This window comes from Anser anser (genome assembly GCF_964211835.1).
Source record: "Anser anser genome assembly, chromosome: Z".
Taxonomy (NCBI): Eukaryota; Metazoa; Chordata; class Aves; order Anseriformes; family Anatidae; genus Anser; species Anser anser.
In genome coordinates, this window is record NC_139723.1 from 2,012,452 (window position 1) to 2,035,843 (window position 23,392).

Below are 23,392 nucleotides of genomic sequence, written 5' to 3' on the forward strand. Positions count from 1 at the left end.
GATTAGATGAGCCTGTATTCCAATTCTAATTGACTAGCCTCCGTAAGTAGACACTGCTCATTAATGAACACAGACAGACGCTTCCTAACCCCATTAAAAAAAATAGAAAGCTACCAAAGAGATGTGCTCAAAAAGGAATGAAATTAATTCTGTTTTGATATACTGAATATGTATTTTGCATTCATTGTTACAGGCAGTGGCACTGTATGCTTGGGAAAGTTCTGATTAAAAAAAACCAGCACCACTGCCAATATAAATGCATATCTTTGATTCTCTACCCTCAGTATGACTCCTCTAAGTAAAACTTGAGGGATAAACACATTAAGCTGATGGTAAATCTCTACTTTAGTAGTAGCTCTGGCAGTACTAATGCAGGAGTTTTTGCTCTTTACTAATATTTCTTCTTAGTCTTTGAGTATATGAATGTGTGATGTCAGCTTTGTTTGAAACACTCCTTTCTGAACTACTCTCATCTTAATAAAGTCAGCTTGTATAATGTTTCTGTTCTTTCTCTGTCCCTCATGAGGTCTGTTCCTTTCTGGTGTTTCTTTCATTTTATAAGGTGAGGGCAAATCTCTTCCTTATTGCAGACCAGAAGGCACAGGTGCACACATTTGGAACTCTATTTTACAGTGACAAATTCTTCAATTTGCAGGCAAAATGTATTTTTTATAATTAAAAGCAGTGAATTCCTTTGAAGATGAGTGGTCAGTACTGTAAAGTCTACTGTTAATGATTATTTAAGCTTTTTTTTTTTAATGAAGGAAGAACAATTATACTCTGATTGGTACACAGTATTTTTTTTTGCTGTTTTTCCTCTAAGAATCTCTAGTTCTAGCAGATGCTGTATTACTTTAACGTGACTGAAGTTAAAACTAGATATTTTTAATATTTGCTGCCATCTTAATTATTACTTGCTAAAAGCATGACTGTTAGCAGAGGGATTATGAGTTAATAAAAATGTCATAGTATTAGTATATAAAACAATATAATTTTCCCAAGATAATGATTAACAGTGTAAGGCCATATTAAGAACGTTCAAAGACTATTCCCTAAATGTGCTTGATTTTCATCTTTTAGGAACAGTAGCATAATATTGTAATAAGTGAACACAGAAATATAAACAGAGAAATATTTTGGAGGAATTTATTTTCAAGAAGAGGTGACTAATGAAAACTCTTCTGAGCTTGTTGAGCTCTGTTTTTGCATAATGTCACTACGTTCCTAGCATTACAACTTGAAATCAATCTGAAGAGTGTTTTTAATGCTTTGTATTAATTCGCCAGTGCGACTCCAGTGAAACATATCAAAAATTATTTATTCATCACAGTCTATCAGCTAAAGCATTCATAAGATAACTTCAGCTCACTGGCAGCCTGTCAGTATGTAGGTATCCCTTTCACGTCCAAGAACTGTTTTGTATGGGGGTTAGTTTTCTAACTTTTTAAGACATTTTTGCTTTGTTCCCCAGCTGCGTCAGGTTTTTACTAGGTATCTCAGTTCCATTGGTACGAAAATATCCGTAAATCACCGGTGCGCTTGAGCGTCCTCCTTCGCTTGCTCAGAGCTGAAGCCCCCAGGAGAGCTCGCTGAAGTTACCTACCACAGCAGCCGCTGCCCGCCAGGGTCAGGTGCCCCCTCACCGCCCTACCTGAGCACCCGCAAGCTGAGCCCGTCCCATTCAGAGCTCTAAGAACAGGCCCATTGTCACTGCAAGAATCGCTTGTTTCTGGGGGAAAATTATTCCAGTGCTGCTTCTGAATGAATGACAAGGCTGTTGTTACTCCTGGGATATTAGGCCTCACTGCTTTTCTGAGAAAACAAATTTGCTGTAACTTTATCTGTAATTTAGTACTGAATGGGCGCAAATAGGATCTACACGGTATAGAATGCGAGGCAGAAATAAGAGTTTGTTAAAGCCATGAAAGCAACGTGTAACCATTATATTTCCGAAAGCGGCCTTATCGGTCATAGGTATAAAGGAAAAAAAATTCATTATGATCTTAGCATTAGCCGTCTGTTTTGACTTTACTTTAAAAGTACAATTGGAAGAGTGAGGTTTCTGTCTATACGGTGAATACGGCGAAAATTACAAGTTCCTGAAAGTAAATGCATACTTTGCCTTGACCAACAGAATGATTACATTATAGACTACTCAACTCTTCTTTTTTGCAAGATCTGTTATTTTTCCTTTTCTCTCAGTAAACTTAGAAGAGCCTTGTTATTCTCAAGTTGCACTTTCTTGAAAACATAATGTCAAAGTGTTTCAATAAAATTTCACTTTTATTGGCTGATTCTTGCTTGTCAACATCCGTTGAACAATCAAGTGTTCAACACTGGAAGTGATAATATTAATTGTTTAAAGCCTTTGTCCTGTACACGCAGGAACACAGCCCTTCCAAGCGGTGCTGGTAAAGCTGATCCACGCCAGCCAGGGTATTTTATTCCATCGGAGTTCACTTTCACGGTTGTGCACTTGCTTCATTCACTGCTTTAAGTCCAGATTAGGTGGCAAATGTGCAAACTGCTTTCTTCATATTCTTTCTCTCTCTCCTTTTTTCCCTTTTCTTTTTTTAACAGAAAAAAAAAAAAATCCAGTTGTAGGAGTTTGATCTTACTGATTAGCAAAGTTAAAGCTAAGAACTTAATGTGGTTTCTAATCAGCTGGCAGCTGTCATTAGTGAGTGACAATGTAGTTAATCCCCCCCGACACTCAGCCCTGCTCCCAAATGCAGAAAAAGCCACCTCCAGGCACACTCCCAACCCAAGCTGAGAGCAGGCAGTGAATATCTGACCCCAGGATCTGAACCTGGGAATCTCTGGTTAGTATGCTTCATTGCCTCTGGATCACTGCACTCGCCCTTCTGCTCCTTTGCTTAGAATCTCTAATATGCCTAATTTAAATTAAATTATTTTAATTAAATCATTCAACTGATTCTCACAGTGCAAGATAGTTACGAATTCTAGTGTTTAAAATCAGGTGTCTTGACCAAACCGATGTTAGTCAGCCAGAGATAACTACAGATTCTGGCATAGGCAAAGCAAAAGTTACGTGTGAAAAGACAGTCACAGATTAAACTGGAACTAAGAGTCATGTCAGTTATTCCTATAAACGTATCACAGCAGCTGTATTCCTTCTGGTATTTTCATTTTTTCCTTGACATTGTGCCACACGTGCTGGTCTCACAATTTGCAGAGAAGGGAAAAGGCTGAGCAGGCTGCACAGGGAGTTTGTGATTTCTGGATGGAGATAAAGCTCATCTTGTTTTAGCTCCTGATTTGAGCAATCTTGTCATTTGCCAGTCAAAGAATGTTGTAAAGAATTGTCTGCTGCATCACCAGTCAGGGTTTTTCATAGGTAACCCCGCAACAGCTGATGACACGGCACTGTCGTACTCCTGGGCTGGTATTTATTTTATTTTCTGTGGACACCCCCTTTTCTCTAATTTTTCCTATTAAAAAGACCTAAACATTCCTTATTCCTAAGTTTTACAGAGCAATGCAAGCCCCAGACCCTGAAGAGTTTTAATGCATGTGGAGTACTTCAAAAAGCAGCTGCCTGTGCTCTATAAGTAGTTATGGACTAATTAAATTCCGTTGTCTGCCTGGCAGTGACAAATATGGCACTTCTTTGAGACCACTCTGAGGTCCGGATGCTCAAACAGACACTCGTGTGCAACCCCAAAGTGCACAAGTACCTAGTTGCTCTGTGATGGATCTAGTCTCTGCTGACTTTTGATTTTTAGGACTGATAGTTGAAAAGAAAATATAAATTGGTTAAAAAATGACAGATTATTTCTGGGGGCGTTTTCAGTGTTCACCTTTATGATAGATGCATTTTTTTTTAAGTTAATGCAGTTTAGAAATCATTTTAAGTTTTCCAACACGAAGAAAAGAAATGAGATATTGGATTCGCAAACAAAAGCTTTATTGGTTTATGACAAGTAATCCATCTTTTTGCATTAGTGTAGCATTCTACTCCAGATTATTTTTCATAATTGATAATTTGTGAGTCATATATTTGTTATCTATTCTTTTATGGGTTTCTAAATAGTGAATGATGTCAAAGGTCATTGAGCTTTCATAAAGGAAATGTTTTTATTTTATTTCTTAAGTTTTGATTGGTGTTCTGAAGAACTTTGTAAACGTCTCAGGGAAAAGTACAAAGAAAAAAGTGACAGCAGTTTTCCTGATAGAGAATTTGTGCAACATAATGTTACAGCAAGTTGAAGAAGAAGTTAGTGTTAAGACACACATGAAGAACCAGAGCCAGATAGAAATGTTTTACCAGTTATTTTACATTAAAAGTCAGTTACAATTTATATAATAGTCCTTAAGATTTAGAAGTTAGAAATATGTGCATTGCACCTGTGTACAGCAAAATTAAGAACGATATTATTTATTTGTATGTGACTGATTCATTTTGATTTTTCCTTATCAGAAATATTTCTTTTACAATAACCAACAGACCATAGCTTTCTTTCCACCATGAAATGGAGTCAGGAGGGAGCGGAAGGGTGTTTCAGTCATGTGTCATCTCCTTTTTTTTTGGAGGAATTTAATATTGGTTGTGGATTAAGAATATCTGGTGAGGAAAAATAAATGTATCTTTGCATGTAAAAAAATAGAAGGTGCACCAAGATGATATTATATGTTGATACAATAGTTTGTCCCAGACAAGTAATTAATAAAAAAAATTTGAGCATATGATATAAAATTTAGTTAGCCTAATGAGACAACTCGTAGGAACTTTTCCCTTTATTAATTTTTCTCTAGCAACCCATGAACATTACCACTAACTGTGCTCACAGAGCTTTCTGATGCAATTAAAAATTGGGAGAACTGAATAAAATATGAATAAGTTCAGTCAGTGGGAAAGGCAACTTAAAATAATTTGTGGATAACTATATAGGAGGCATAAAGTATTTTTAAATGAATTAAATATTAATTTCAGAGCAAATTTGTTATGAATATACTATTACAGACTGTGGTTCTCTCTTCAACATTCATTAAAATGTCCTGTGAACAGTTTAATTATACTGAGACATTTCTATTAAAAAAAATGATTCAGGATTATCCTCATAATTAAAGTAGAATAGCGCTCATTTAATTGTGATATAATCTTACTAATATATATATATAATGTTATTAAAATAATGTAAACAAGTTTTTCCCAATTTATTGAAATGAGAAAAGAATATCTGATGGTTTTCAGTACAACTATCTTTGAACTTTCATCCGCAAATCATCAATAATTGAATATTTTGTAAAATTTTTTGAACTTCAAATCAGTAACAATATTAGTAGGATCAATATTTTTTCCCCTAAGATATATTTTAGTTGCCTGAGAATAAAGCAAGTTACATATCGTTGATGAATACTTTTCATTTCATACTATAGCTTACATCAGTACATTGTTGTTTTTTTTTTCCTGAAACTGTTGTATTTTTTTAACCAAACCCTCTATCATGTTTATTTATTTATTTTTTTAAATGCAGTTTCTAGCCAAGCTGGAAGTACTTAATAATGTATCCTAACTATTTCAGACACATACTTTAATCTAGACACTCCGTTCAACTGGGACTGTAAAATAAAGCAGTTTTCCAGTTCATCAGATAATTAATTTTGAATACGATAATTATTTGATACAAATAGAAAATATCTTGATGTTTAATCCCTGAAAAGTATTATGGATTTGGACAAAACATCTCAAAAAAAAAAAAAAGCATCATTTTCAAATAACCCTTTTCATAGCATTGCAGTGATACTAAAACGTATCTAATTGTACTTGTGACAGGGTGATGTCCTTTTGTCACTATGGATATGAAATGATAGTCTTTAACAGAAGCTCTGCGTTCTGTATCTAAAAGGAAAATATTCTCAGTTATTACTGTGTTGTGTAATATAACATGCATTTAATGATCTTTTCTTACTGTTTTTATACAACTTGGGAAAACGTTCAAAAAAAAAAAAAAGGAAGGAGAGAAAGAAAGAAAGGAAGGATGTCACATTTTTTTTTAAAAGCAGGATGTACTTTTGAACTGTATGGCTTGCCTGATTCTCAGCCGATCACGAATGCAAGACAGCGCTGCTGCTGCTGCAGTTACGGTTATCTATTAGATGTATACTGCAGCGGTGTCTGCAGAATACTGGGCACATCGCAGGGCCGCTGGTCTGTACATTTAACAGTCCTCTGAGCCTGTGCCATTAAATGTGTATCGTTAAGTTCAATTCAGATCAGAAATGCTGTCCCAGGAGTAAATTTACACATATGCATAAGGTATTTGCTTTATTTCACGTGCAAAGGAAAATGCATGTGTAAATGATGCACAGAAGAAAAAGCATGCACTTAGGTTAATGAAGTTTTCCAAGCATCTCTTCGTTATGTTGAAAATACTGTAAATACTGCTGTATTTAGACTATTGTAAGTAATTCTCAAGACAGTTGTGCTGTATTGAACGGAGCATTGATTATACAAGAGATATAGGAGAATAGTAAATTTAAGATGGTACAAATACGTCTTGTCCAGCAACTTAATGTATTTGCAAGACCAAGCACCGAATCCTAATCTTTGAATAGTTACGGCCAAAATTATTTTTCAGAAAAGGTGTCTGAAACGTGTGTTAGAAGGGCATAGGTTTTATGTAATTTTTGTCAATTAAAAAAAGCCTATTTTTTGTGATAGTAAAAATGATTTAAACCTAGGTAGAAAAATATTAGCAGCATTGTAAGACTTAGGCTTAAATTGGGTTTACTGAAATCTTCAGGTGTAAAGATGTAAAAAAATTCCATATGTTCCCTGGCCTGAAATGAAGATGGGTTTAATTTAGTGAGAATGCCAGTGCTGTGCTGTTTTCTCATAAAAGTAGGCTTTTTTTTTTTTTTTTTTCCTTATCTTCCCTGAATGTTATTATCCACTCAGACCTGTAGGTAGCACCCTTGCATCACACAAAAAATAACTGCCTTTTCTGGAGACACAATTACTATTTAGGTCGGGAAGTCTTTACTTGTGCAGACCTCTAAATGTAGCAAGTATTATTTGCATAATTTCCAGACTTTGATGACAATCTGTGATCTTAAAACAGTAGCCTAAAGATTATGCATTAGGTTGTTTGGCCTTATGATTCACTTCTCTCTTAAGACATATCCCTTTTTTCTGTGGGACTGGTAGAGGGAAGGCACAACAGGCGCTCTAATGAGGAGTCATGGAGGTACAACGCTCTCTCGTAATTATTAGTTTTAGCTTACTGTCCATCCCGGATTAATACATTTGCATAGGTCTACAGTTCTGTTAAACATTTTCTTCTCTGTTCTGCAAAATACTCGACGTGATCTCTTTTAGGACTTTGGTGAGGAAAGCTCCGAGGCTGTGAACAAACTCCAAGGCGCCGCGTTCACTCCTCTTGCCGTGGGCCTGATCCTGCTGGGGACACTGCCCTGCTGGGGACGTGTCCACTCACCCTTGTTGCTGTTACTGCTTTTCAACTTCTGAAATACACACTACCAAAAAAATAATAAAATAAAATAGAAATAAAAGTAATATAGGTTTTACTTTTAAAGGCAGGGTTGTTCAGATAGAAAACTGTTCTGCAAATTATCTTTAGATTTTAACTTTTTTTTTTTCCCCCTCCGGTATGTGCTGCATAATATCACTGCTTCCATTTCCAGAACCCAGCAATACCATGCCATCTCTTAAAATGAGAGTTGATTCTCCTTTGGAGTTTCTCTTCTGTCACTTAACACAGGATGTTTTTAGGTTTATTATTTTATTCCTAAGAGGCCATGCCAAAGACGATCTGTGTATCACCATAAGCAGTGGTCACGGTATACTGAATATAGCTGTTGACATTTTCTCTATTATACTAAGATTGTGCTTAATTTTACTGGGATTCAGTAAGCCATGTTTAAAAAAAATCATACCCGGCTCCTGTTAATGTACACACTTAGTGTTTTTGTCCTTGCAGTGCTGAACTGAGAAGGGAATACCAGACATTCGAGCCAACCTCCTTGTGAACAAACCGATTTTGAATCGTATTGTGTGAGTGTTTGACTGCGAGTTAGAATGGGCAAAGTGAGGTGCAGGCAGGAGGGAACCAACCTTTGACTAACTGCAGCAGCCAAAAAAAGACAAATGAGGACAATCAGCACAGGGGTTTTCAGCCTCTCCTCTCCTTGCTAGAATAGGAGGCATTTTTGTCATAAAGCACAGATTGAGTTCCTGCACAAACTGAGCCACCCTTTGTCTGCTTCCTTTGTAGAATACGAACCACCTCATCTTTAAAATTGTTAAAGGAATCCAGGCATGAAAAAAAGAATGACACGAGAGTATTTTTTATTGGTTATTTTGCCTGGGGACGTGCAGCATGGTTAACAAGAAAAGCTGACTTTTTTTTTTTTTTAAGGCCTTCCTTCAATTTGTCGTGCCAGTGGCCATGTTAGAAAGGCATCTGGTGTTCGTAGCAAATGTTCGTATCTTAGCTGGTGAGGCAGGGGAGTCATTTTCCAGCATGGGGGTCCCTCAGGGAAGCAGGAAGCCCAGGAGGAGGAGCTCATCACAACTGGCTGCTGTGAAACAGAAGCTTTTACTCCTAGGGAGGAGAAGGAAAAAACAGTGGTGTGAGGAAAGGAAGCTCCTCCATCAACACATTAGAAAAAAATCAATTTAGCAACATTTTATTTTTAAGTCTCACATTACATCCTCACACCAATGCTTTTTTTTTTTTTTTCATGCCAGATATTTCATAGGCAGGTCATACATAGGTATCAATTTGTGAAGCAAGAAAAAAACTGTCTACAGACATGGCTGGTAGTTTCTCTTCGTATATTACATTCTCTGTATTTCTGTTCTCAGTGTGTGGAAAAAATAAGGCTACACAAAACATGACAGGAAACCATTTAACTGCTTGTCTGGAGGATATGCTGTAAGTTATCTTTTTTAACTTTTCATAGTTAGATAGGACTAGGTAAAAATCTGCTGGGGTCTCTGGCAGAAAGATTACAGAGAAATACAGTTATATGCCACTACGGTAGATTCCTCTAAACTTAAAAGAAAATGTCCATTCAGAGAATAAAGCAATATTTCGTAATAAGCATATGCTAAAACTGCTATAGTACTTTTTTTTTTCTTCCCCATTTTCTCCTCTTGCTTCTTTGAAGCCCACTAGTTGTTTTTCAAGAATTATTCAAAATATGAATAGTACTTTGCTATCATTTTGCATGGGGGTATTACAGTGATATAAAACCTGTGTCTTATAGATATTATGAACAATATCTTAAGAAAAGTAAGCATTTTTAATGTTTGAAGTCGTTTAAAATTTACCTGGTAATCAGTTTTAAGATGTTCTGTCCTATGATGACATTCAAGCAATTAGATCAAACTCTTTTTCAGAAAAGGGCAGGCTCAGTCCATGTGAATGTGTTTGCTTGAAATATTCCTTCTCTTGGGGAAGAATATCTTCTATTATCAGGAAGGTCTACTGAGCAAAGGACCAGCGATTTGTCACTGTCAAGACACAAGATCAAATTTTCAAAGGAAATAACTGGAATGCAATCACAAGCTTTCACGAAGCAGACACTGAGTATTGTGGTCCTACTTTTAATGTATTTTTCTTTTTGAAATCTGACACGGATAAACATTATTGAAGTACTGTTTTAGGGGATTACGAGTATTACTTTGTTGTACGATGGGAAAAACCCGAGGCCGGATTCTGTTCTTTTTAGGCTAGTTTTACATCGGGATTTTTACTTTATTAGGTTTTCCACTTGTTTACACCATTTTTAGATCAACTTTTGGATATTTTGTTGCAGGGACCAGTATGCTGGGGCAGAGTTCTGATAACTTCATTCTTTTAGGAGGGAAAGGATGACGTTTTATAGCAATGACATGTTCATTCAGTTTGAATTGGCATTGATGGGATCTGGAATTCACCGCTTCTAGATTTTTAACACTGGAAGGACTACGGCTCGGTTAGCACTGTTCTGTGCATTGCTGTCATTTTTGTAGTACTTTCCTGACTAGGAAAGGGTTTATTCTTTGCCAGTGCTGGAAAGCTTTTGTCTGAATTTGTAGTGTAGTCGTGTAAGATTTAGGAGAAGAGGACTGAAGAGAATTACAGACAGCTCCTTGTGATTCGAAGGCTCTGACTTTAGTATGACGCTATTTTAAAGTGGCATGGAAATGCTGCTCTGTTTTTGGCTTTCCGAAATAGCTGTACCCTTTTAGGTTATTCATGCCTCCATAAAAGGAAGGTCACCAGATCTTTTTGCTCATTTTAGTGAGAAATATATTAACTAACAGCGCTCAGACTAAAATACCCAGCTGTTTAAAAAGCAGCAAACACTGTTGTTTGGAAACCTTGCAGTACTTAAAGGTTACTATAAACTGATCCATAAAAGACCTTTCTTACACCATTTCTATCCTATTTCCCCTTAGTCTTTGGTGTTTGTGAAGAACTTACAATTAGTCTTGGTGGTGCCAAGATGCAATCCTAGCAAAAAAATCTTAAAATTATCTTCTTTTTTTCTAAGTGAGTTCTTCATACACAAATCAATAAAGTTTAAGTGTTATGGGTTTTAAATCTTTTGCCAGTTACTTACTGAACTTTTTCTAATCTGAAGTCTTCAAAGGAAAACCAATCAACAATAGTACAATGTTATAACTTGTCCTTTTACTTGCAGACCAGAGCAATCATTCTACCCCGAGATGAAATGTAAATCCTCCTGTTACCTCTCTTCTACTGGGAAGATCAAAAGGACCTACCAGTAAAAGCTCAGTTTGGTTTCTCCTCCTGCTGAGATGAAAAACTAATAGTCTGGCTTCATCCTGGTTACCCATAACAAACTCTACTTTTGTCCCCACGTTGTTGTCTGTAACTGACCCAACGACGAGGCATCATTCATTCCGTTGCCCATATTCTCTTCCCAGAACATATATGGTAAATATGCTGGACTAAAGCAAAATGGCTAGTGTTTCCCACTGGCTGCTGTTAGACCTTCAGAGGCACTTAGCAAATACGAAAGAGCAGTCACCTTACTGTTATAAAAGATGACTGCTTGCTGCTGTAGCAGTTTGGCAAAATAACGTCAATGCAGTGGGAAATATGTATTGCTCGGGCATTTCTAAACACTGACACTGTTATCTCTGTCTTTAGCTGGGTGGTGGCTGTTCGTGACCATCTGGAAAGGATCCCTTTCCAGAACAGAAGTTGCATGCCTATGGCCTGCATATGTTTAGGTGTCTGGTATTTAGGGATGGAGTTTCACAACTTTTGCTGGTTAATTCTAATAGAGATCTTATGATTTATCCAGCACTTCTCAAAAGTTATAGCTCCATCTGTGGGTTTTAAGGCTTCATTTTTCTGAACCCTGAAATTTAACATTTTGGACATCGGGAATTAATGTTCAGTTTGGGAGTTACACATCCGTACTGGAAGATACCCATTTTAATGAATGAGGGTTGCCAGTATCTAGATTTTATTCACATTCTCATACAGCCTTGTTCCCCTCTGTCCTTAGCACAAATGCAAGTGGCACTCCCACGTTTGTTGGGGTCTCAGTAACGTGCAACTGACCTGGGCAACGCAATGTGCAAAAGGCTGAGCACACTGCGCAAGCACTCTGAGCTCTACCTTGGTTTTCCTCGGGTACTTCTCTGGCCCCTCTTTATTTCCTTGGCTTTCATTCTCACTTTAAACCTTTTGTGGGCAGGTGAGCACTCTTCATCTGGCTTTGTTTTCAGTCATATCTTTTTTACTGCTCTCCAGCAGTACCTGCGAACTGCCCATGAAATAACTGCAGTTAAGTTTGCTGGCCAGCGAAGAAATGTAAGATCTTTGGAATGTTTTCGGTTAGTGTTTAAAGGTGGTAAAGATGCTCAATAACACTCGTACCCGTGAACTCTTGGAGATGTGCTTTCATGTCCTAATTTTGATATGGTATTGTGTTTCCTCCTTCATGCATGTGTTAAGAATGTAAATGTTATGAAATGGCCGCACACTTGTCTCCTGGCAAGAAAATTGCAAGAAAAAGAGGATTGGGGTGGGGGAAAAGACAAGGAAAGGAGAAAGAAATATTTCACTTTCTTATCCAAGGTGATTTCAGGTCTAGGTGTTTCCATATATTGGTTATATCATTTTTTAAAAATGAAATTATAGCCAACGTAATATTTAACTGTTTTCTACCTGAATGTTAAGATGGAGCAATTTTTACTTCAACAGCCAGTATTGCTATTAAAATATACACTTTTAACATGGCTATAGCTATAAAGAAAACAAAATCTTAATTGTAACTTGGAGCAGAGAGTGTTGGAATTTACTTTGTGAAAATCAGGTTTAAAATGGAGGGCACTGTACCTTTTGGGTATTTAGTGTAACAGTAGCAATAATGTGTTTACATTGTCTTGTTATTCACTAGAAAGCTAAGCCATCAAATGAATCTGAGCTTGTTTATTTCACAGCTACTTTAATTTTATCTTTTTTTCCCCCTCTCTGTCTCAACGTTTAAATAGACCTTTTCTTTCTAAATCTATTTAAGCAATGCAAGACCTAAATCAATCCTAAGTGGCAACCACTTCTCACAGTGCTGTGTGTGGCTGTGTGTTAATTAGCTGAAATAGATTATCCCCTGGTGTGTGGCGTAGTGTTTGTGGTAACTTTTAGTGTGCATAGTTTGCAGTGAATTTCATGTTTATTTTCATGTACTGAGGCAAATTCTCAGTATGTCTTCAAATTATCTCCTTGGGGGTGTTTTTTCCTGAGCTAATCCTGACAGACTCTTCCTGCCAGATATGCCCGTCATCAAGAACAGGAGAACACTGCACATGCAGGAACCTCGGTGCTTGGGGCTGTATGCAAATTTAATGCCCAGCTCATTTCTGTTTCTCTTACATGGATGACAGACATTTTAACAATAAGTTTCACATTTCCCCATGGAAATCCCATTGTATTACTGTATGTATATGAGTGCATACATACATTTCCTTTGTATATGTGTTTGAATATGATATCAGGAACACCTGTGCTTGTAAATATGTTTTATGCCCTTTTTGTGTATTTACATACAGATAAAATATGTGTAAGAAAGCTTGTGTCAAGAATGCAGTCGTCAAACAGCTCTTTATCAGAGATGTAGCTAGATCCCAGGGAGACTTATCAGATACTAAAAAATAGATAGGGTGGAAAATGTGATAAACAAGAAATTGACACTGAAAATAATTCTACAGCATTTGGGGGTTTCCTGCCTTCATATGGTAGCGAGAAGCAAGAGCATAGAAAATAAGCTTTTGTTTTCTGGTGTTTGAAGCGGGCACAGTCAGAGCAAATGATATTCCAACAATTGCAAATAGAGCTTTCTCCAGATATGTCACAATCTTCATGACTGAAATGAATTCTCACTGGTGCTATAGTTTTTGGAAGAGCTGGAAGTTGCTGAAGGACTACTAAATTATTATTTTTTCTGCATTTTAAAGGCAATAACCAAAATGTAGGCACTTTGACACCAAAATTTATATGTAGACACTGAAATAGAAGGTGATTTGACCGGCAGAGGTGCAGCAAACCCATGTCCCTCTCTTCTTCCTGTGTGTGTGCTTCCATCTGTACGCACACAGACATGCACGTATGTATGCAGTGCATGCATTTTTTGAAAGGAATTACAGGAGGAAATGATTACATCCTTGTCCCATGCTGAATGTGGGACGCATGCCTATTCCTCTGTCTCTGTGAAACCAACGTATTTGAATGTTGATCTGTATGTTTAAATTCAGATAGCTCAAAAGTGGTTTTCAGAAGAATTTTTAAATGGAGATTGCAGAAATATGGAGGGAGATTTTAAAGAGTTTTTAAGACAGAGACTTCATATAGAAAGTATTTTCTTTTTTCTTTTGAATTCAAATTTTGGTGAGATTTTTTTTTCCTCTGGAATTCCTGGTCTACCTATATGGCAAAGTTGTGTTTCTACACCTTTCCTTCTTCGTTTCTACTCATCTTAGTTCGTGTTGGTTTGGGGGACTTAAAAAGCCAACATCACCACCGTATTACTTTTTACTTAAGAGTATTATTAGAAAACATGTACTGCTTTTCTTTTCTTCTTGAGGTGGGAATGACAATTTCATGGTGGTGGTTGCAGTGCAGAAGAAAAAAAAAAAAACAACAAAAAAAACACCCACCTACTAAGTATTCAAAAATTGCCATCACAGCTTGAGAATAAGTTCTGTAAAACTAATACTAATATATTCAAGTATAAAAATATACTTTAGAAGTAATTCAGCCAATTGTCTTTCTTTTTATTCTTAGAAATGAAATTGTTATTCATATGGAGCGATATAGCTAAGCCTATGTGTAGATGTAGTTAGGAAATATAAGAACTTGTTTTCCTCTACCTCCTTGTACTACCTGCTCTGAAGTTATATTAAAGAAAATTAAAGAAAGTACCTCATAATTGAAGTTCATTCAACATAACATATTATATCCCATCAATTTTAATGTTATTTCACAAATAATGAACACTATGTAGTAGTACTGAATAGTATGAAATAAAGTGACAGGAATGAAAGAAGTGATATAATTATCTGATGGGGTTTTGACACTGTCTTTATTTTTGTAACTGCATGGGTTGATTAGTGTTGAAACATAAGGAGTACATACAACTTTCCAGAACGTCTGTTGATTTGGTATGTTCTTATACTTATTTGTGTTACTTCTCTCTCTCTTTTTTTTTTTTAACCTCATTATTATGTTGGCCTTTGTTTCAGATTGTATTTGTTCTGTTGCTTTCTTTATCTTTTATCGTGCTCTGTAACAACATGCTACACCACTAGTTCTCAAACTGTGATTTGTAGTCACTTCCCATAGCAAGTACTTCCCAGGTATAAATCCATATTTAAAGTGTATATGTTTAAAAGTTTGATGATAAGGGTGTGTGGTAGTCTGGAAGAAATTGCAATAACTCAAAATAGCCTATCATTTCAGAAGCTCGGGAAGCAGTGCTCTAGGCAGTACAAACTCACTGGGGTTTAGCCATGTCTCATGTGACTGGAAGGTAAGCTGAATAACTCACGCACAGCATGCTGCCTCACCCTTACGTGGCCTTCTTCACAGACAGAACAAGTCTAAAATAAAATAATTTTTTAGCAGAAAAAAAAAGCAGAAATAAAAAGAGAAAATAAAAAAAAAGCAGAAATAAAAGAGGTTATCCACATTCTGAGGGGACATGGGGAGGCTTTGGAGAACATGGCAGTGGCTTCCGTGGTCCATCTAGTGCAACAGCCTTCTTACAAGTTCTGTGGGGTAAGGATTTCATACTCAGCTATTACTGCCAGATCAGGATTGTGCCTTGGGACTTAGCCTACCACCTTCTTTGTTTTTTTTTTTCACCCTTGTTGTGATCAGGACAGGTCAGTACAACGTAGTGTCTTGTTTTCCTGAAAGCTGTACTGCTTATTAACATCATAATTTTCCATTAAATGTGGAAAAGCACTGGTGGGAAATTTCAGGTAGGAAAGCAGTATAAGCAAACCTAGAAGGGTATGGGAAAAAAACAAAACAAAACAAAACTTCCTTCATTGTTTCTATACTTCACTGATATCTCTTTATTGTTAAATTATTTGCACTCGCTATAGAAAAGTTCATTTCAGTGGACCTTGATATTACATATAGTATGTTACATGCAAATATTTAAAAAATGATATAAAACTGTACTAGGCAGTAATTAAATAGACTTTTAAGAAACTTAAGTAGTTTTTGGACTGCTATCCACTGTAGGGTTAAAGGATAATCAGATTTTCAGAAGTTTGTTGCCTCCAATATGATAAAAAAGCTTTTACTGTTCAATGAAGATGGTAAAATGCTGAACATTTGTCACTAAATTTGGAATTTCATCTGTGCCTACCCAAATCTGTATAGTCTTTTTCTTGATGTTTTCATGCAAGGTTTGGAAATGAACAACCACTTAACTGTGGTGCAACATGAAAACAAAAGCCCCATGGCTTTTTAATACACTCTGAAATCATATAGGAAAAAATAAGCAAATGAATTAATAAATAAAGGAAGCAGCAAAAGGATGTCTGTAAAATTGGAGGAGATGAGAGAAAGATGCCTTGCAAACTCTGTAAGAATATTTTCAAATGGAAAGCACCGGTTTTCTAATTTCCCACTGTTCCCAGCTGACACGGGGGGCAGGCCTTTAACTGCCTGCCAGTGCTTTCTTCTGTTCATTTATTAGTGAATGTAATGTGCCTGCATGAAGGTGAGGTAGTAAAGAAAAACCATATATAAAATGCAGCTAGCTCTGCTGGTGGCATGGCTCTCTTGAGTCATAGAAGGTTGTGACATAAATAATGATGTGAGTGAAGCTGTGATGGATGTTAGACACGCAGGGTAAAGAGCAGCCCCTGCCCAGATTGCATGCAACTTTTCTCCATAAGGGATTAACCTATACAAAACATATATCCCCCTCCAGGCTTACATTACACCACTAACTGCTCCTAGGGCCTCCTACCTCCTACCTGCTATTTCTATGCTGTCTTGGACCTGAGGTTCATAAAAAACATAAGCTTTTCTGTCTACGGGACCCATGCAATCCAGCCAAAAGCATGGGAAGCACAAAAATTATTTTGTAGTATTTTCTGAGTAACTCTACGTTTATTTTGGACAATGTATGTCTTTGATTTTTCATTGCTTTGCACCATATGTAGCCATATACAACATGAAGGCAAAAACATTTCTCATCAGAAAGGAGGATGTTACCCTCTGCTCTGCCATTTGTGCTGCCAGTGGATTTGAGAAAATGGCAAAATAAGGTTCAGAACAAGGAAACTAAACATCTTCCCTTTCACTTCATTGTCATCTCCAATTTCACAAAGCACCAGACTCGTTGCTACCTTTGAGTTTGTTTTAACCCTTATGAATGGAAAGCCAATGCACCGCAAAGTATCCTGGCACTGCAAGATTTTTTTTTAAATTAATAAAGTAGCTTGAAAGCTGTTTTCCTTTCAACAGGAGCAAGTGGTATGCATCATTTAACCCGGGCAGAACAAGTACAAAGTACTAGACAGAGCTTTTCTATTTCATCACATTTCTTAATGAAGAGAGGTTAATGATCAAATGAGGTACCAAACAATGAAACCTCATGCCAACAATGATATTGCTAAATGCTGTATGTGGCCCAAAGGACCTATGTAAAAGGTGTAAAAATGGAATTAAAAAATATGTGGAGGAACGATTACTGTGCTATGTGAATATGTAGTTTTATCTGTGTGTGCATGCATGTAAAATTATGCATGCACATAATGTATATTTATCTCTTTATTTGGAACGCATTCATTACTGTTTCTAACTGGCGTATATTATTTTTGGTGCCATGACAGGTAACTTCCAGCTATTGTGATTTCCACCTTGCTGGTATTTCAAAGAAACCTAGCAAAAGGAATTGTGGAATCTGACAACAATATATCTTTGCTAGTTTAATTCCACTAAGAGTTATCAGAAACCCAAGAAGAAGCTGCATTGTTTTAAGATATGAAGAGAAACTGTAAGAAGGGACTCTAGGTAGTTTGTTCTATTTTGGACGAACAGTGCAGCTGTGAAACTGTTAATGAAGAAGACAGCTTTTGTGATTATCTTAGATCTCCGCAGAGACTTTTTCCAATAACTCGGATCCTGTTCTCGTTATACACCCAAATTCCTTCTTTCTGCCTGATATTTATTGTAGGTTATTTCAGTAGTACTGTCTGCTGCTAAGATCTGTCATTAATCTCCTCAGCTGCATTTGACTTTGTCGGTCTTCAAATTCTAGCGTTGAAGCTTTTCTTTGGGCCAATATAGTAATGTCATTTATTTTTGCTCTGAGGTAGAAAAATTTTATGTTTATGCTCATCTTAAAATATTGCAACGATTCTGAGGATATATTCCTATATTTTTAAACTTTACAAGGCTTCCTAAGAAGGGGTTGACTTCAGTGTTTTGCACGTTGACTTCTGCCTGTACTCTGATGCATTATGGCCAGCACTTGAGAACTGCCCTGTGTGTTAGGAAACAGTAGTTAAACGTGTCAGTTTGGCTACCATCTTCTCCCACACACTCCTTTCTTCTGCTTGCCTCCCCCATGCTCAGTCCTGGTTCTCCAGAGCCAGCATGATGGGCAGACGCATACAGGAGCTGAGAGCTAGATAATCCTGATTTGAATCCTGATTGACTCTAGGAGGTGTTCTGGAGGGATGCGGGGAGTGAATGGAAAGGCATCTGATTAGGAAGGGTGGGATAGGAGACAGTTTAGGATTCTGCTGAGCATCCTGACAATGTGGGAGGAGCAGGAGGAAGAAAAGAGTGCAGCTAATGAGGTGAGACCCAGCAGTGAAGGGCGAGCCCAATTTCCTTGCAGCAGGAGTTAGGTAGAGACAGAAAATAAGGGGATGAAATGGGAAGTATATCAGTCAGAGCTGCTCTGATGAGACAGCTCAATAGATGGGTAGAGGGGTCTACACGTGCCGGAATACTGTTTCCTGGACAATATGTAGCTGAATTCTTGTGTCTTGCAAATAGCCACGATGAGCGTCAGCAAAATGTTCAGCCTGCTTTCATACACTGTTGTGAAGACAGCAACCAAGCACTGCTATTACATTGAGCATCAGTTCAATTACTAAAAGTGTGCTGCAGCTCTGAAGAGTCCAGACCTGGACATAAACCATCAGCTTACTTCAACACAACAGGTCAGTCACACAGTACTTTACAGGATGTCTAAAATCCTAGCTGAAACTACCCCCGTCTTCCTGTCCCAGATGTCAGCAAAACCCCGTGTGGGAGCTGGGAGCTGGGGAAGGAAGAATGATGCGAGAAGGAAGGTGGCCTGCTCAAACCTCCAACCTGCTTCCTTGTATATGTATAAAATACGCAAAAAGTCAGTAACTACACCATACATTTTTCAGCTTCTTCAATTGTGAGAGTCACAAGATCAAACCTTAGTCTGAGGTTTTCAAGGTCATTACTATATCGGCATTCCAGCAATGCAGAAGTAAATAGGGAAGTGAGATTTTTCAGTACTGTGTAAATCAACTAAACATCAGTGAGTTTGTGTTTGAAAGGCAAAATATACTCCTTTTAACCTATGGACAACTTCTTGTTGTATTTCAAAGACACGTTAAAATTAATAAATGCATTAGAACTTATTTTAATATAGGGAGAAAATCCTTTAGAATGGGAAGTGTTAGGCAACAATTATGGGAGTTTCTGTAATAACTTTCAGCCATTTTGGTTTGGCCAAAAGATTCTGAGACTGAATAGACTGTAAAGGTATAGAAACCATGTATTTATAATTGCAAGTCTTGAGTGTGTTCACTTACATTTATGAAATGTCTAATTTCAGAATTTGTTCCTGTCAGTTTTGGTCTGCTTGGTATGTGTAGCACGTTAAAAAAAAAAAAAAAAAAAAAAAAAAAAAGAATTATATCTGCTCTTGTTTTGAAACTGGTGCTCTCATTGCTATGTTACTCTGAAAAGGAAAAAAAAATAATTCAGAGTGTAATAGTGTAGCAATGACTATTAAGAATGACAACATAGCATTCTGTAGATAGCAATGAAATACTCTGCATGCCTCTATTCACCTTTTAAGGGAGTGCTTTGAAATGAGCATCTGTAAAGTATAGTATTCTTCAATGGTTAGTACACAGTATTGATGATGATGATGGCTCAATACATGTTTTTTTTTTTTTTTTGGAGCTGTAGAACATTTCTATGTTAAAGTACAGCTAACCATGTTGGAGTGGCAGGCATCTGAATACATGAAATGTAATGTTACTGAAACAATGAACTACTAAAAGATGAGGTAGATTCTATGAAATGTCATATATTTGGAGTGCACAACCACACTTCCTGCAAGCTCCTACAGCATGGAGAGAGATGATTTTAAAAAGAAAGACAGCTTGGACTGCAGCATATTCTGGCTGGAAAAAGTAACTATAAAAACAATAGGAAAGTTGCCAGGGCACACCTCTCTGTGCTATGTATGATTTAATGTAGTTTGTGGAAAAACAAATATAATTAAATTTATTGTACAGAAACAATTGTAAGGGCATGTTTCATTTTTTTAATAGCATGAAAATATATTTTTCCCTGCAGAAGCATTACTTCAACAAAAGCAGCAGGAAACAGTTTTCCACTTAGGATCATAAAAAAGAAAATCTTGTTTTGTTGAATGTGTTTGTCTTGACAAATTACCTTATAGGTTATGGATTAAAAATTTCATTTCTCAATACAACTAACAATAGAGAAACTTAAAACTCAGATGCTAAAATCACACACACACACACAAATGTTAGTAGGTTAGCCTGCTTAATTATGAAGTGTATTTCAGAGTATGCTTTTTATTTCTTTTACGTGGGTTGTGCCCTACCTAGCATTCTGGTGTCCATAGAGCTTGCTGTTATTGCAGTGAACTTCTGAATATTTTCCACCTTGGTTTTTCTTTCAGTCTTGTTGTTTCTGTTTTTTTTTCCAGCATCTTATATGAATGGTTACCTACCTGTAGCCAGAATGTGAGTTTTTTTGTCGTTCCCTAACAAAATGACATCGTTTTTCTTTTGCAAGTCTACATTCTTTAGCTTCATGCAGCACCTCTGGTTTCTCAGAGAGGCATTCTGTTTCAAAAATAGATATACACCTCCTCTGTTAGCTTCCCCACAACAGAGGGTAAAATGTCAGATTTGCACTTGCCTTAGTGAAGAGGGGCAGCTCAGTGGGTATTGAGAGAAACTTTTCACAAGACTGAAAGTGCACCAGCCATTGTTAGGTGCAACCAGCATATTTCTTAACCAAGTATCTGACTCCATTTCATGTAAAGGATACCTACTCTTGCAGCAAATGCTGTATGGATCTGCTGCCTGTCTTCAAATGCACCTGAACAGAGCTTTGCACACCAGAGAAGTTTAGCAAAGGCATAGAGAAGTAAAATCAGGCAAACAGTGACTGATACATCAGTAATCTTACCTTAAATATTTTTTATTTATTCCAGTCAAGACTGATTCTACCAAGTCATAAAGGGATAGTTACGGCTATCTTTCCACTCATCTGTTCTGTTTGCAATAGAGTCTCAATTTGAAAATGTATATAAGATATCTTTTATTTAATCAACTGCATTCTAAATACTGTGGCACTTATCTCACTGAAATATTTCATGTTCATGCTGTTTATGGTAATAGCAGGTATCGTTGTTTTACTTATAGTGCCTTTTTTCCACTTTTACCTGGAAGGATATGAACATGCTTCAGCTTTCTTGAGGTCTGCTACAGTCTTCTAAAGAACACTGCCAGTTAAAAATGAACTGAGTTTTATTTTGCATTTTGCTTCTAGAAAGCATTGCAGGATGTAATTATAGCTATCCTACCAGGGAACTAAAAATACTCACATCTCTCAGCGGCCTTGGCCCAGGGACAATCTTCTTACTACAGAATTCAGGTTGTTCAAACACCTGGAGCTGCCTTGCTCTCCTGTCTAAACTAGTATTCTCTGCTGACTTCTCATTTCTGCAATCTACAATCTTACTTTGCACAAGAAAGTTTAGGAGCTTGGTAAACACTGAAGGAAAATATATACCTAGTATCACTTCTAGACATCCCTAGCATCTAAATAAGTGTAAGCAGATCATTTGGGATGGAAGGAGGGAATACTATGTGATGCCTGTGGGGAAAGAGTGAAGCACGGTAAAGAAATGAGAAGTCAGTAATATCACCCCTGGATTAATATGAGAGTTGCAAATAGAAATAGGCACACTTTGGTAGAGATGCTAAACATAACTCTGCAAGCTTTTTCAGAACTGAAGTTGGAGGGAAGTCTAGCAATCAGTGAAGGAGAAAATTAGAAAATTACAAGACAAACTGAGATATGAAGTTACAGAAAGTGGCAAGGTAGTTGAAATGTATTATTATTCATTAAAATGTGTTTACAGTGAAGTAAGTTAAAAGGTAGAAAGGCATTCTCTTACATTCTGTGAATGACTTGCAGGTTAAGCCATAGGAATTTATAGAAAGCTGGACAATCAAAGGTAAAGAAATTTTAGGCTTTTCATAGTATCATAGAATCACAGAATATCTCAAGTTGGAAGGGACCCACAAAGATCACGGAGTCCAACTCCTGGGTCTACACAGGACCACCCTAAAAACCAGACACTGTGTCTGGGAGTGCTGTCTAAATGTTTCTTGAACTCCAGCAGGCTCGGTGCCATGACCACGTCCCCGGGCAGCCTGTCCCAGTGCCCAACCACCTCTGGGTGCAGAACCTTTCCCTAACCCCCAGCCTGACCCTCCCCTGTCCCAGCTCCATGCCGTCCCCTCGGGTCCTGTCGCTGTCCCCAGAGAGCAGAGCCCAGCGCCTGCCCCTCCGCTCCCCTCGTGAGGGAGCTGCAGGCCGCCATGAGGCCTCCCCTCGGCCTGCTCTGCTCTGGGCTGAGCAAACCCAGGGACCGCAGCCACTCCTCATACATCTTGCCCTCTAGACCCTTCACCGTCTTTGTCGCTCTTTGTTTTTATTTATTTATTCTTTACAGTTAAACTCAACCAATATTCCAGACATGCTAGAACAAGAAAACAAAACCAGTCATCAGTCACAAGTGTGAACATCAACCCGAAAGGCTCGCTGAAGTGGATTGATTGATTCATTCATTGATTGCTCACTAAAGCCAACATTAGGCCAAGTTACTTGCCTTCAAGTGATAGTTGATGGCGAGTAGAACCTTTCAAAATAGTTACTAATACATAAAAAAGATTTTAAGGAATTCACTAGGGAAATTTGAATTTGTCTACATGTATTAGTGCTCTATTGAACGGATGTTCTTAGGATTTTGAAAAGTAGTGATGCTGTCTTTTGGTGATTTTTCTGTCATCCTATTCTGTGGAGGCTCCACACCTCTTCCAAACAAAAATTGTAGGTCAGACTGTTTATAAGAACAGAAAGGAAACAGAAGAAGCAGAAATATTGCTTTATTGTACCTTACTTTCAGCTCTGCGTGAAGGGACAGACTCAGCAAGGGCAGTGTGACCAGTTGACATCTCTAGGACATCAGAGAAACCATTATGTTGATGCAGCTATTTCCAAATAGTGGTGGAAAAAAATTTATAGGATTTAGCCTTAACTGAAAGTTTAAGCCAGAATGTCCTCAATATAGTAAGGGCAGTGTAGTTCCCGTCCGTGAAATGAGACTTCAAAAACAGCTTGTGGAAGTCTCTCTGCTCTTTTATGGAATCCAGTATCTCTGTTTGTTCCAAACATGAATATGGTTATCAGAACATAAATCAGTATTTTTTTGCATTTTATTAATGGAAATCACAGTATGCCTCTTAACCAGGTAACTTCAGTCTTGATTCTCACACAACTTAAATTGTTTTGCTGTCCCTATAGGTTTTCCTAGA

At 37.3% G+C, this 23,392-nt stretch overlaps 1 protein-coding gene across 13 annotated transcripts in view; it reads left to right on the forward strand.

Moving 5' to 3' along the window:
* MCTP1 (multiple C2 and transmembrane domain containing 1) overlaps positions 1-23,392 on the forward strand; it is a 277,914-nt gene that overhangs the window by 192,361 nt on the left and 62,161 nt on the right. The window contains exon 17 of one of the 13 annotated variants that reach the window (XM_083816838.1): positions 1,472-15,129. The exons of the other annotated variants lie outside the window; for them this stretch is intronic. Coding sequence (XP_083672964.1) covers positions 1,472-1,543 — 72 coding nt within the window. The 3' untranslated portion in view covers positions 1,544-15,129. Of the gene's footprint in view, positions 1-1,471; positions 15,130-23,392 lie in introns of those variants that run through there. 13 annotated transcript variants of the gene reach the window in all.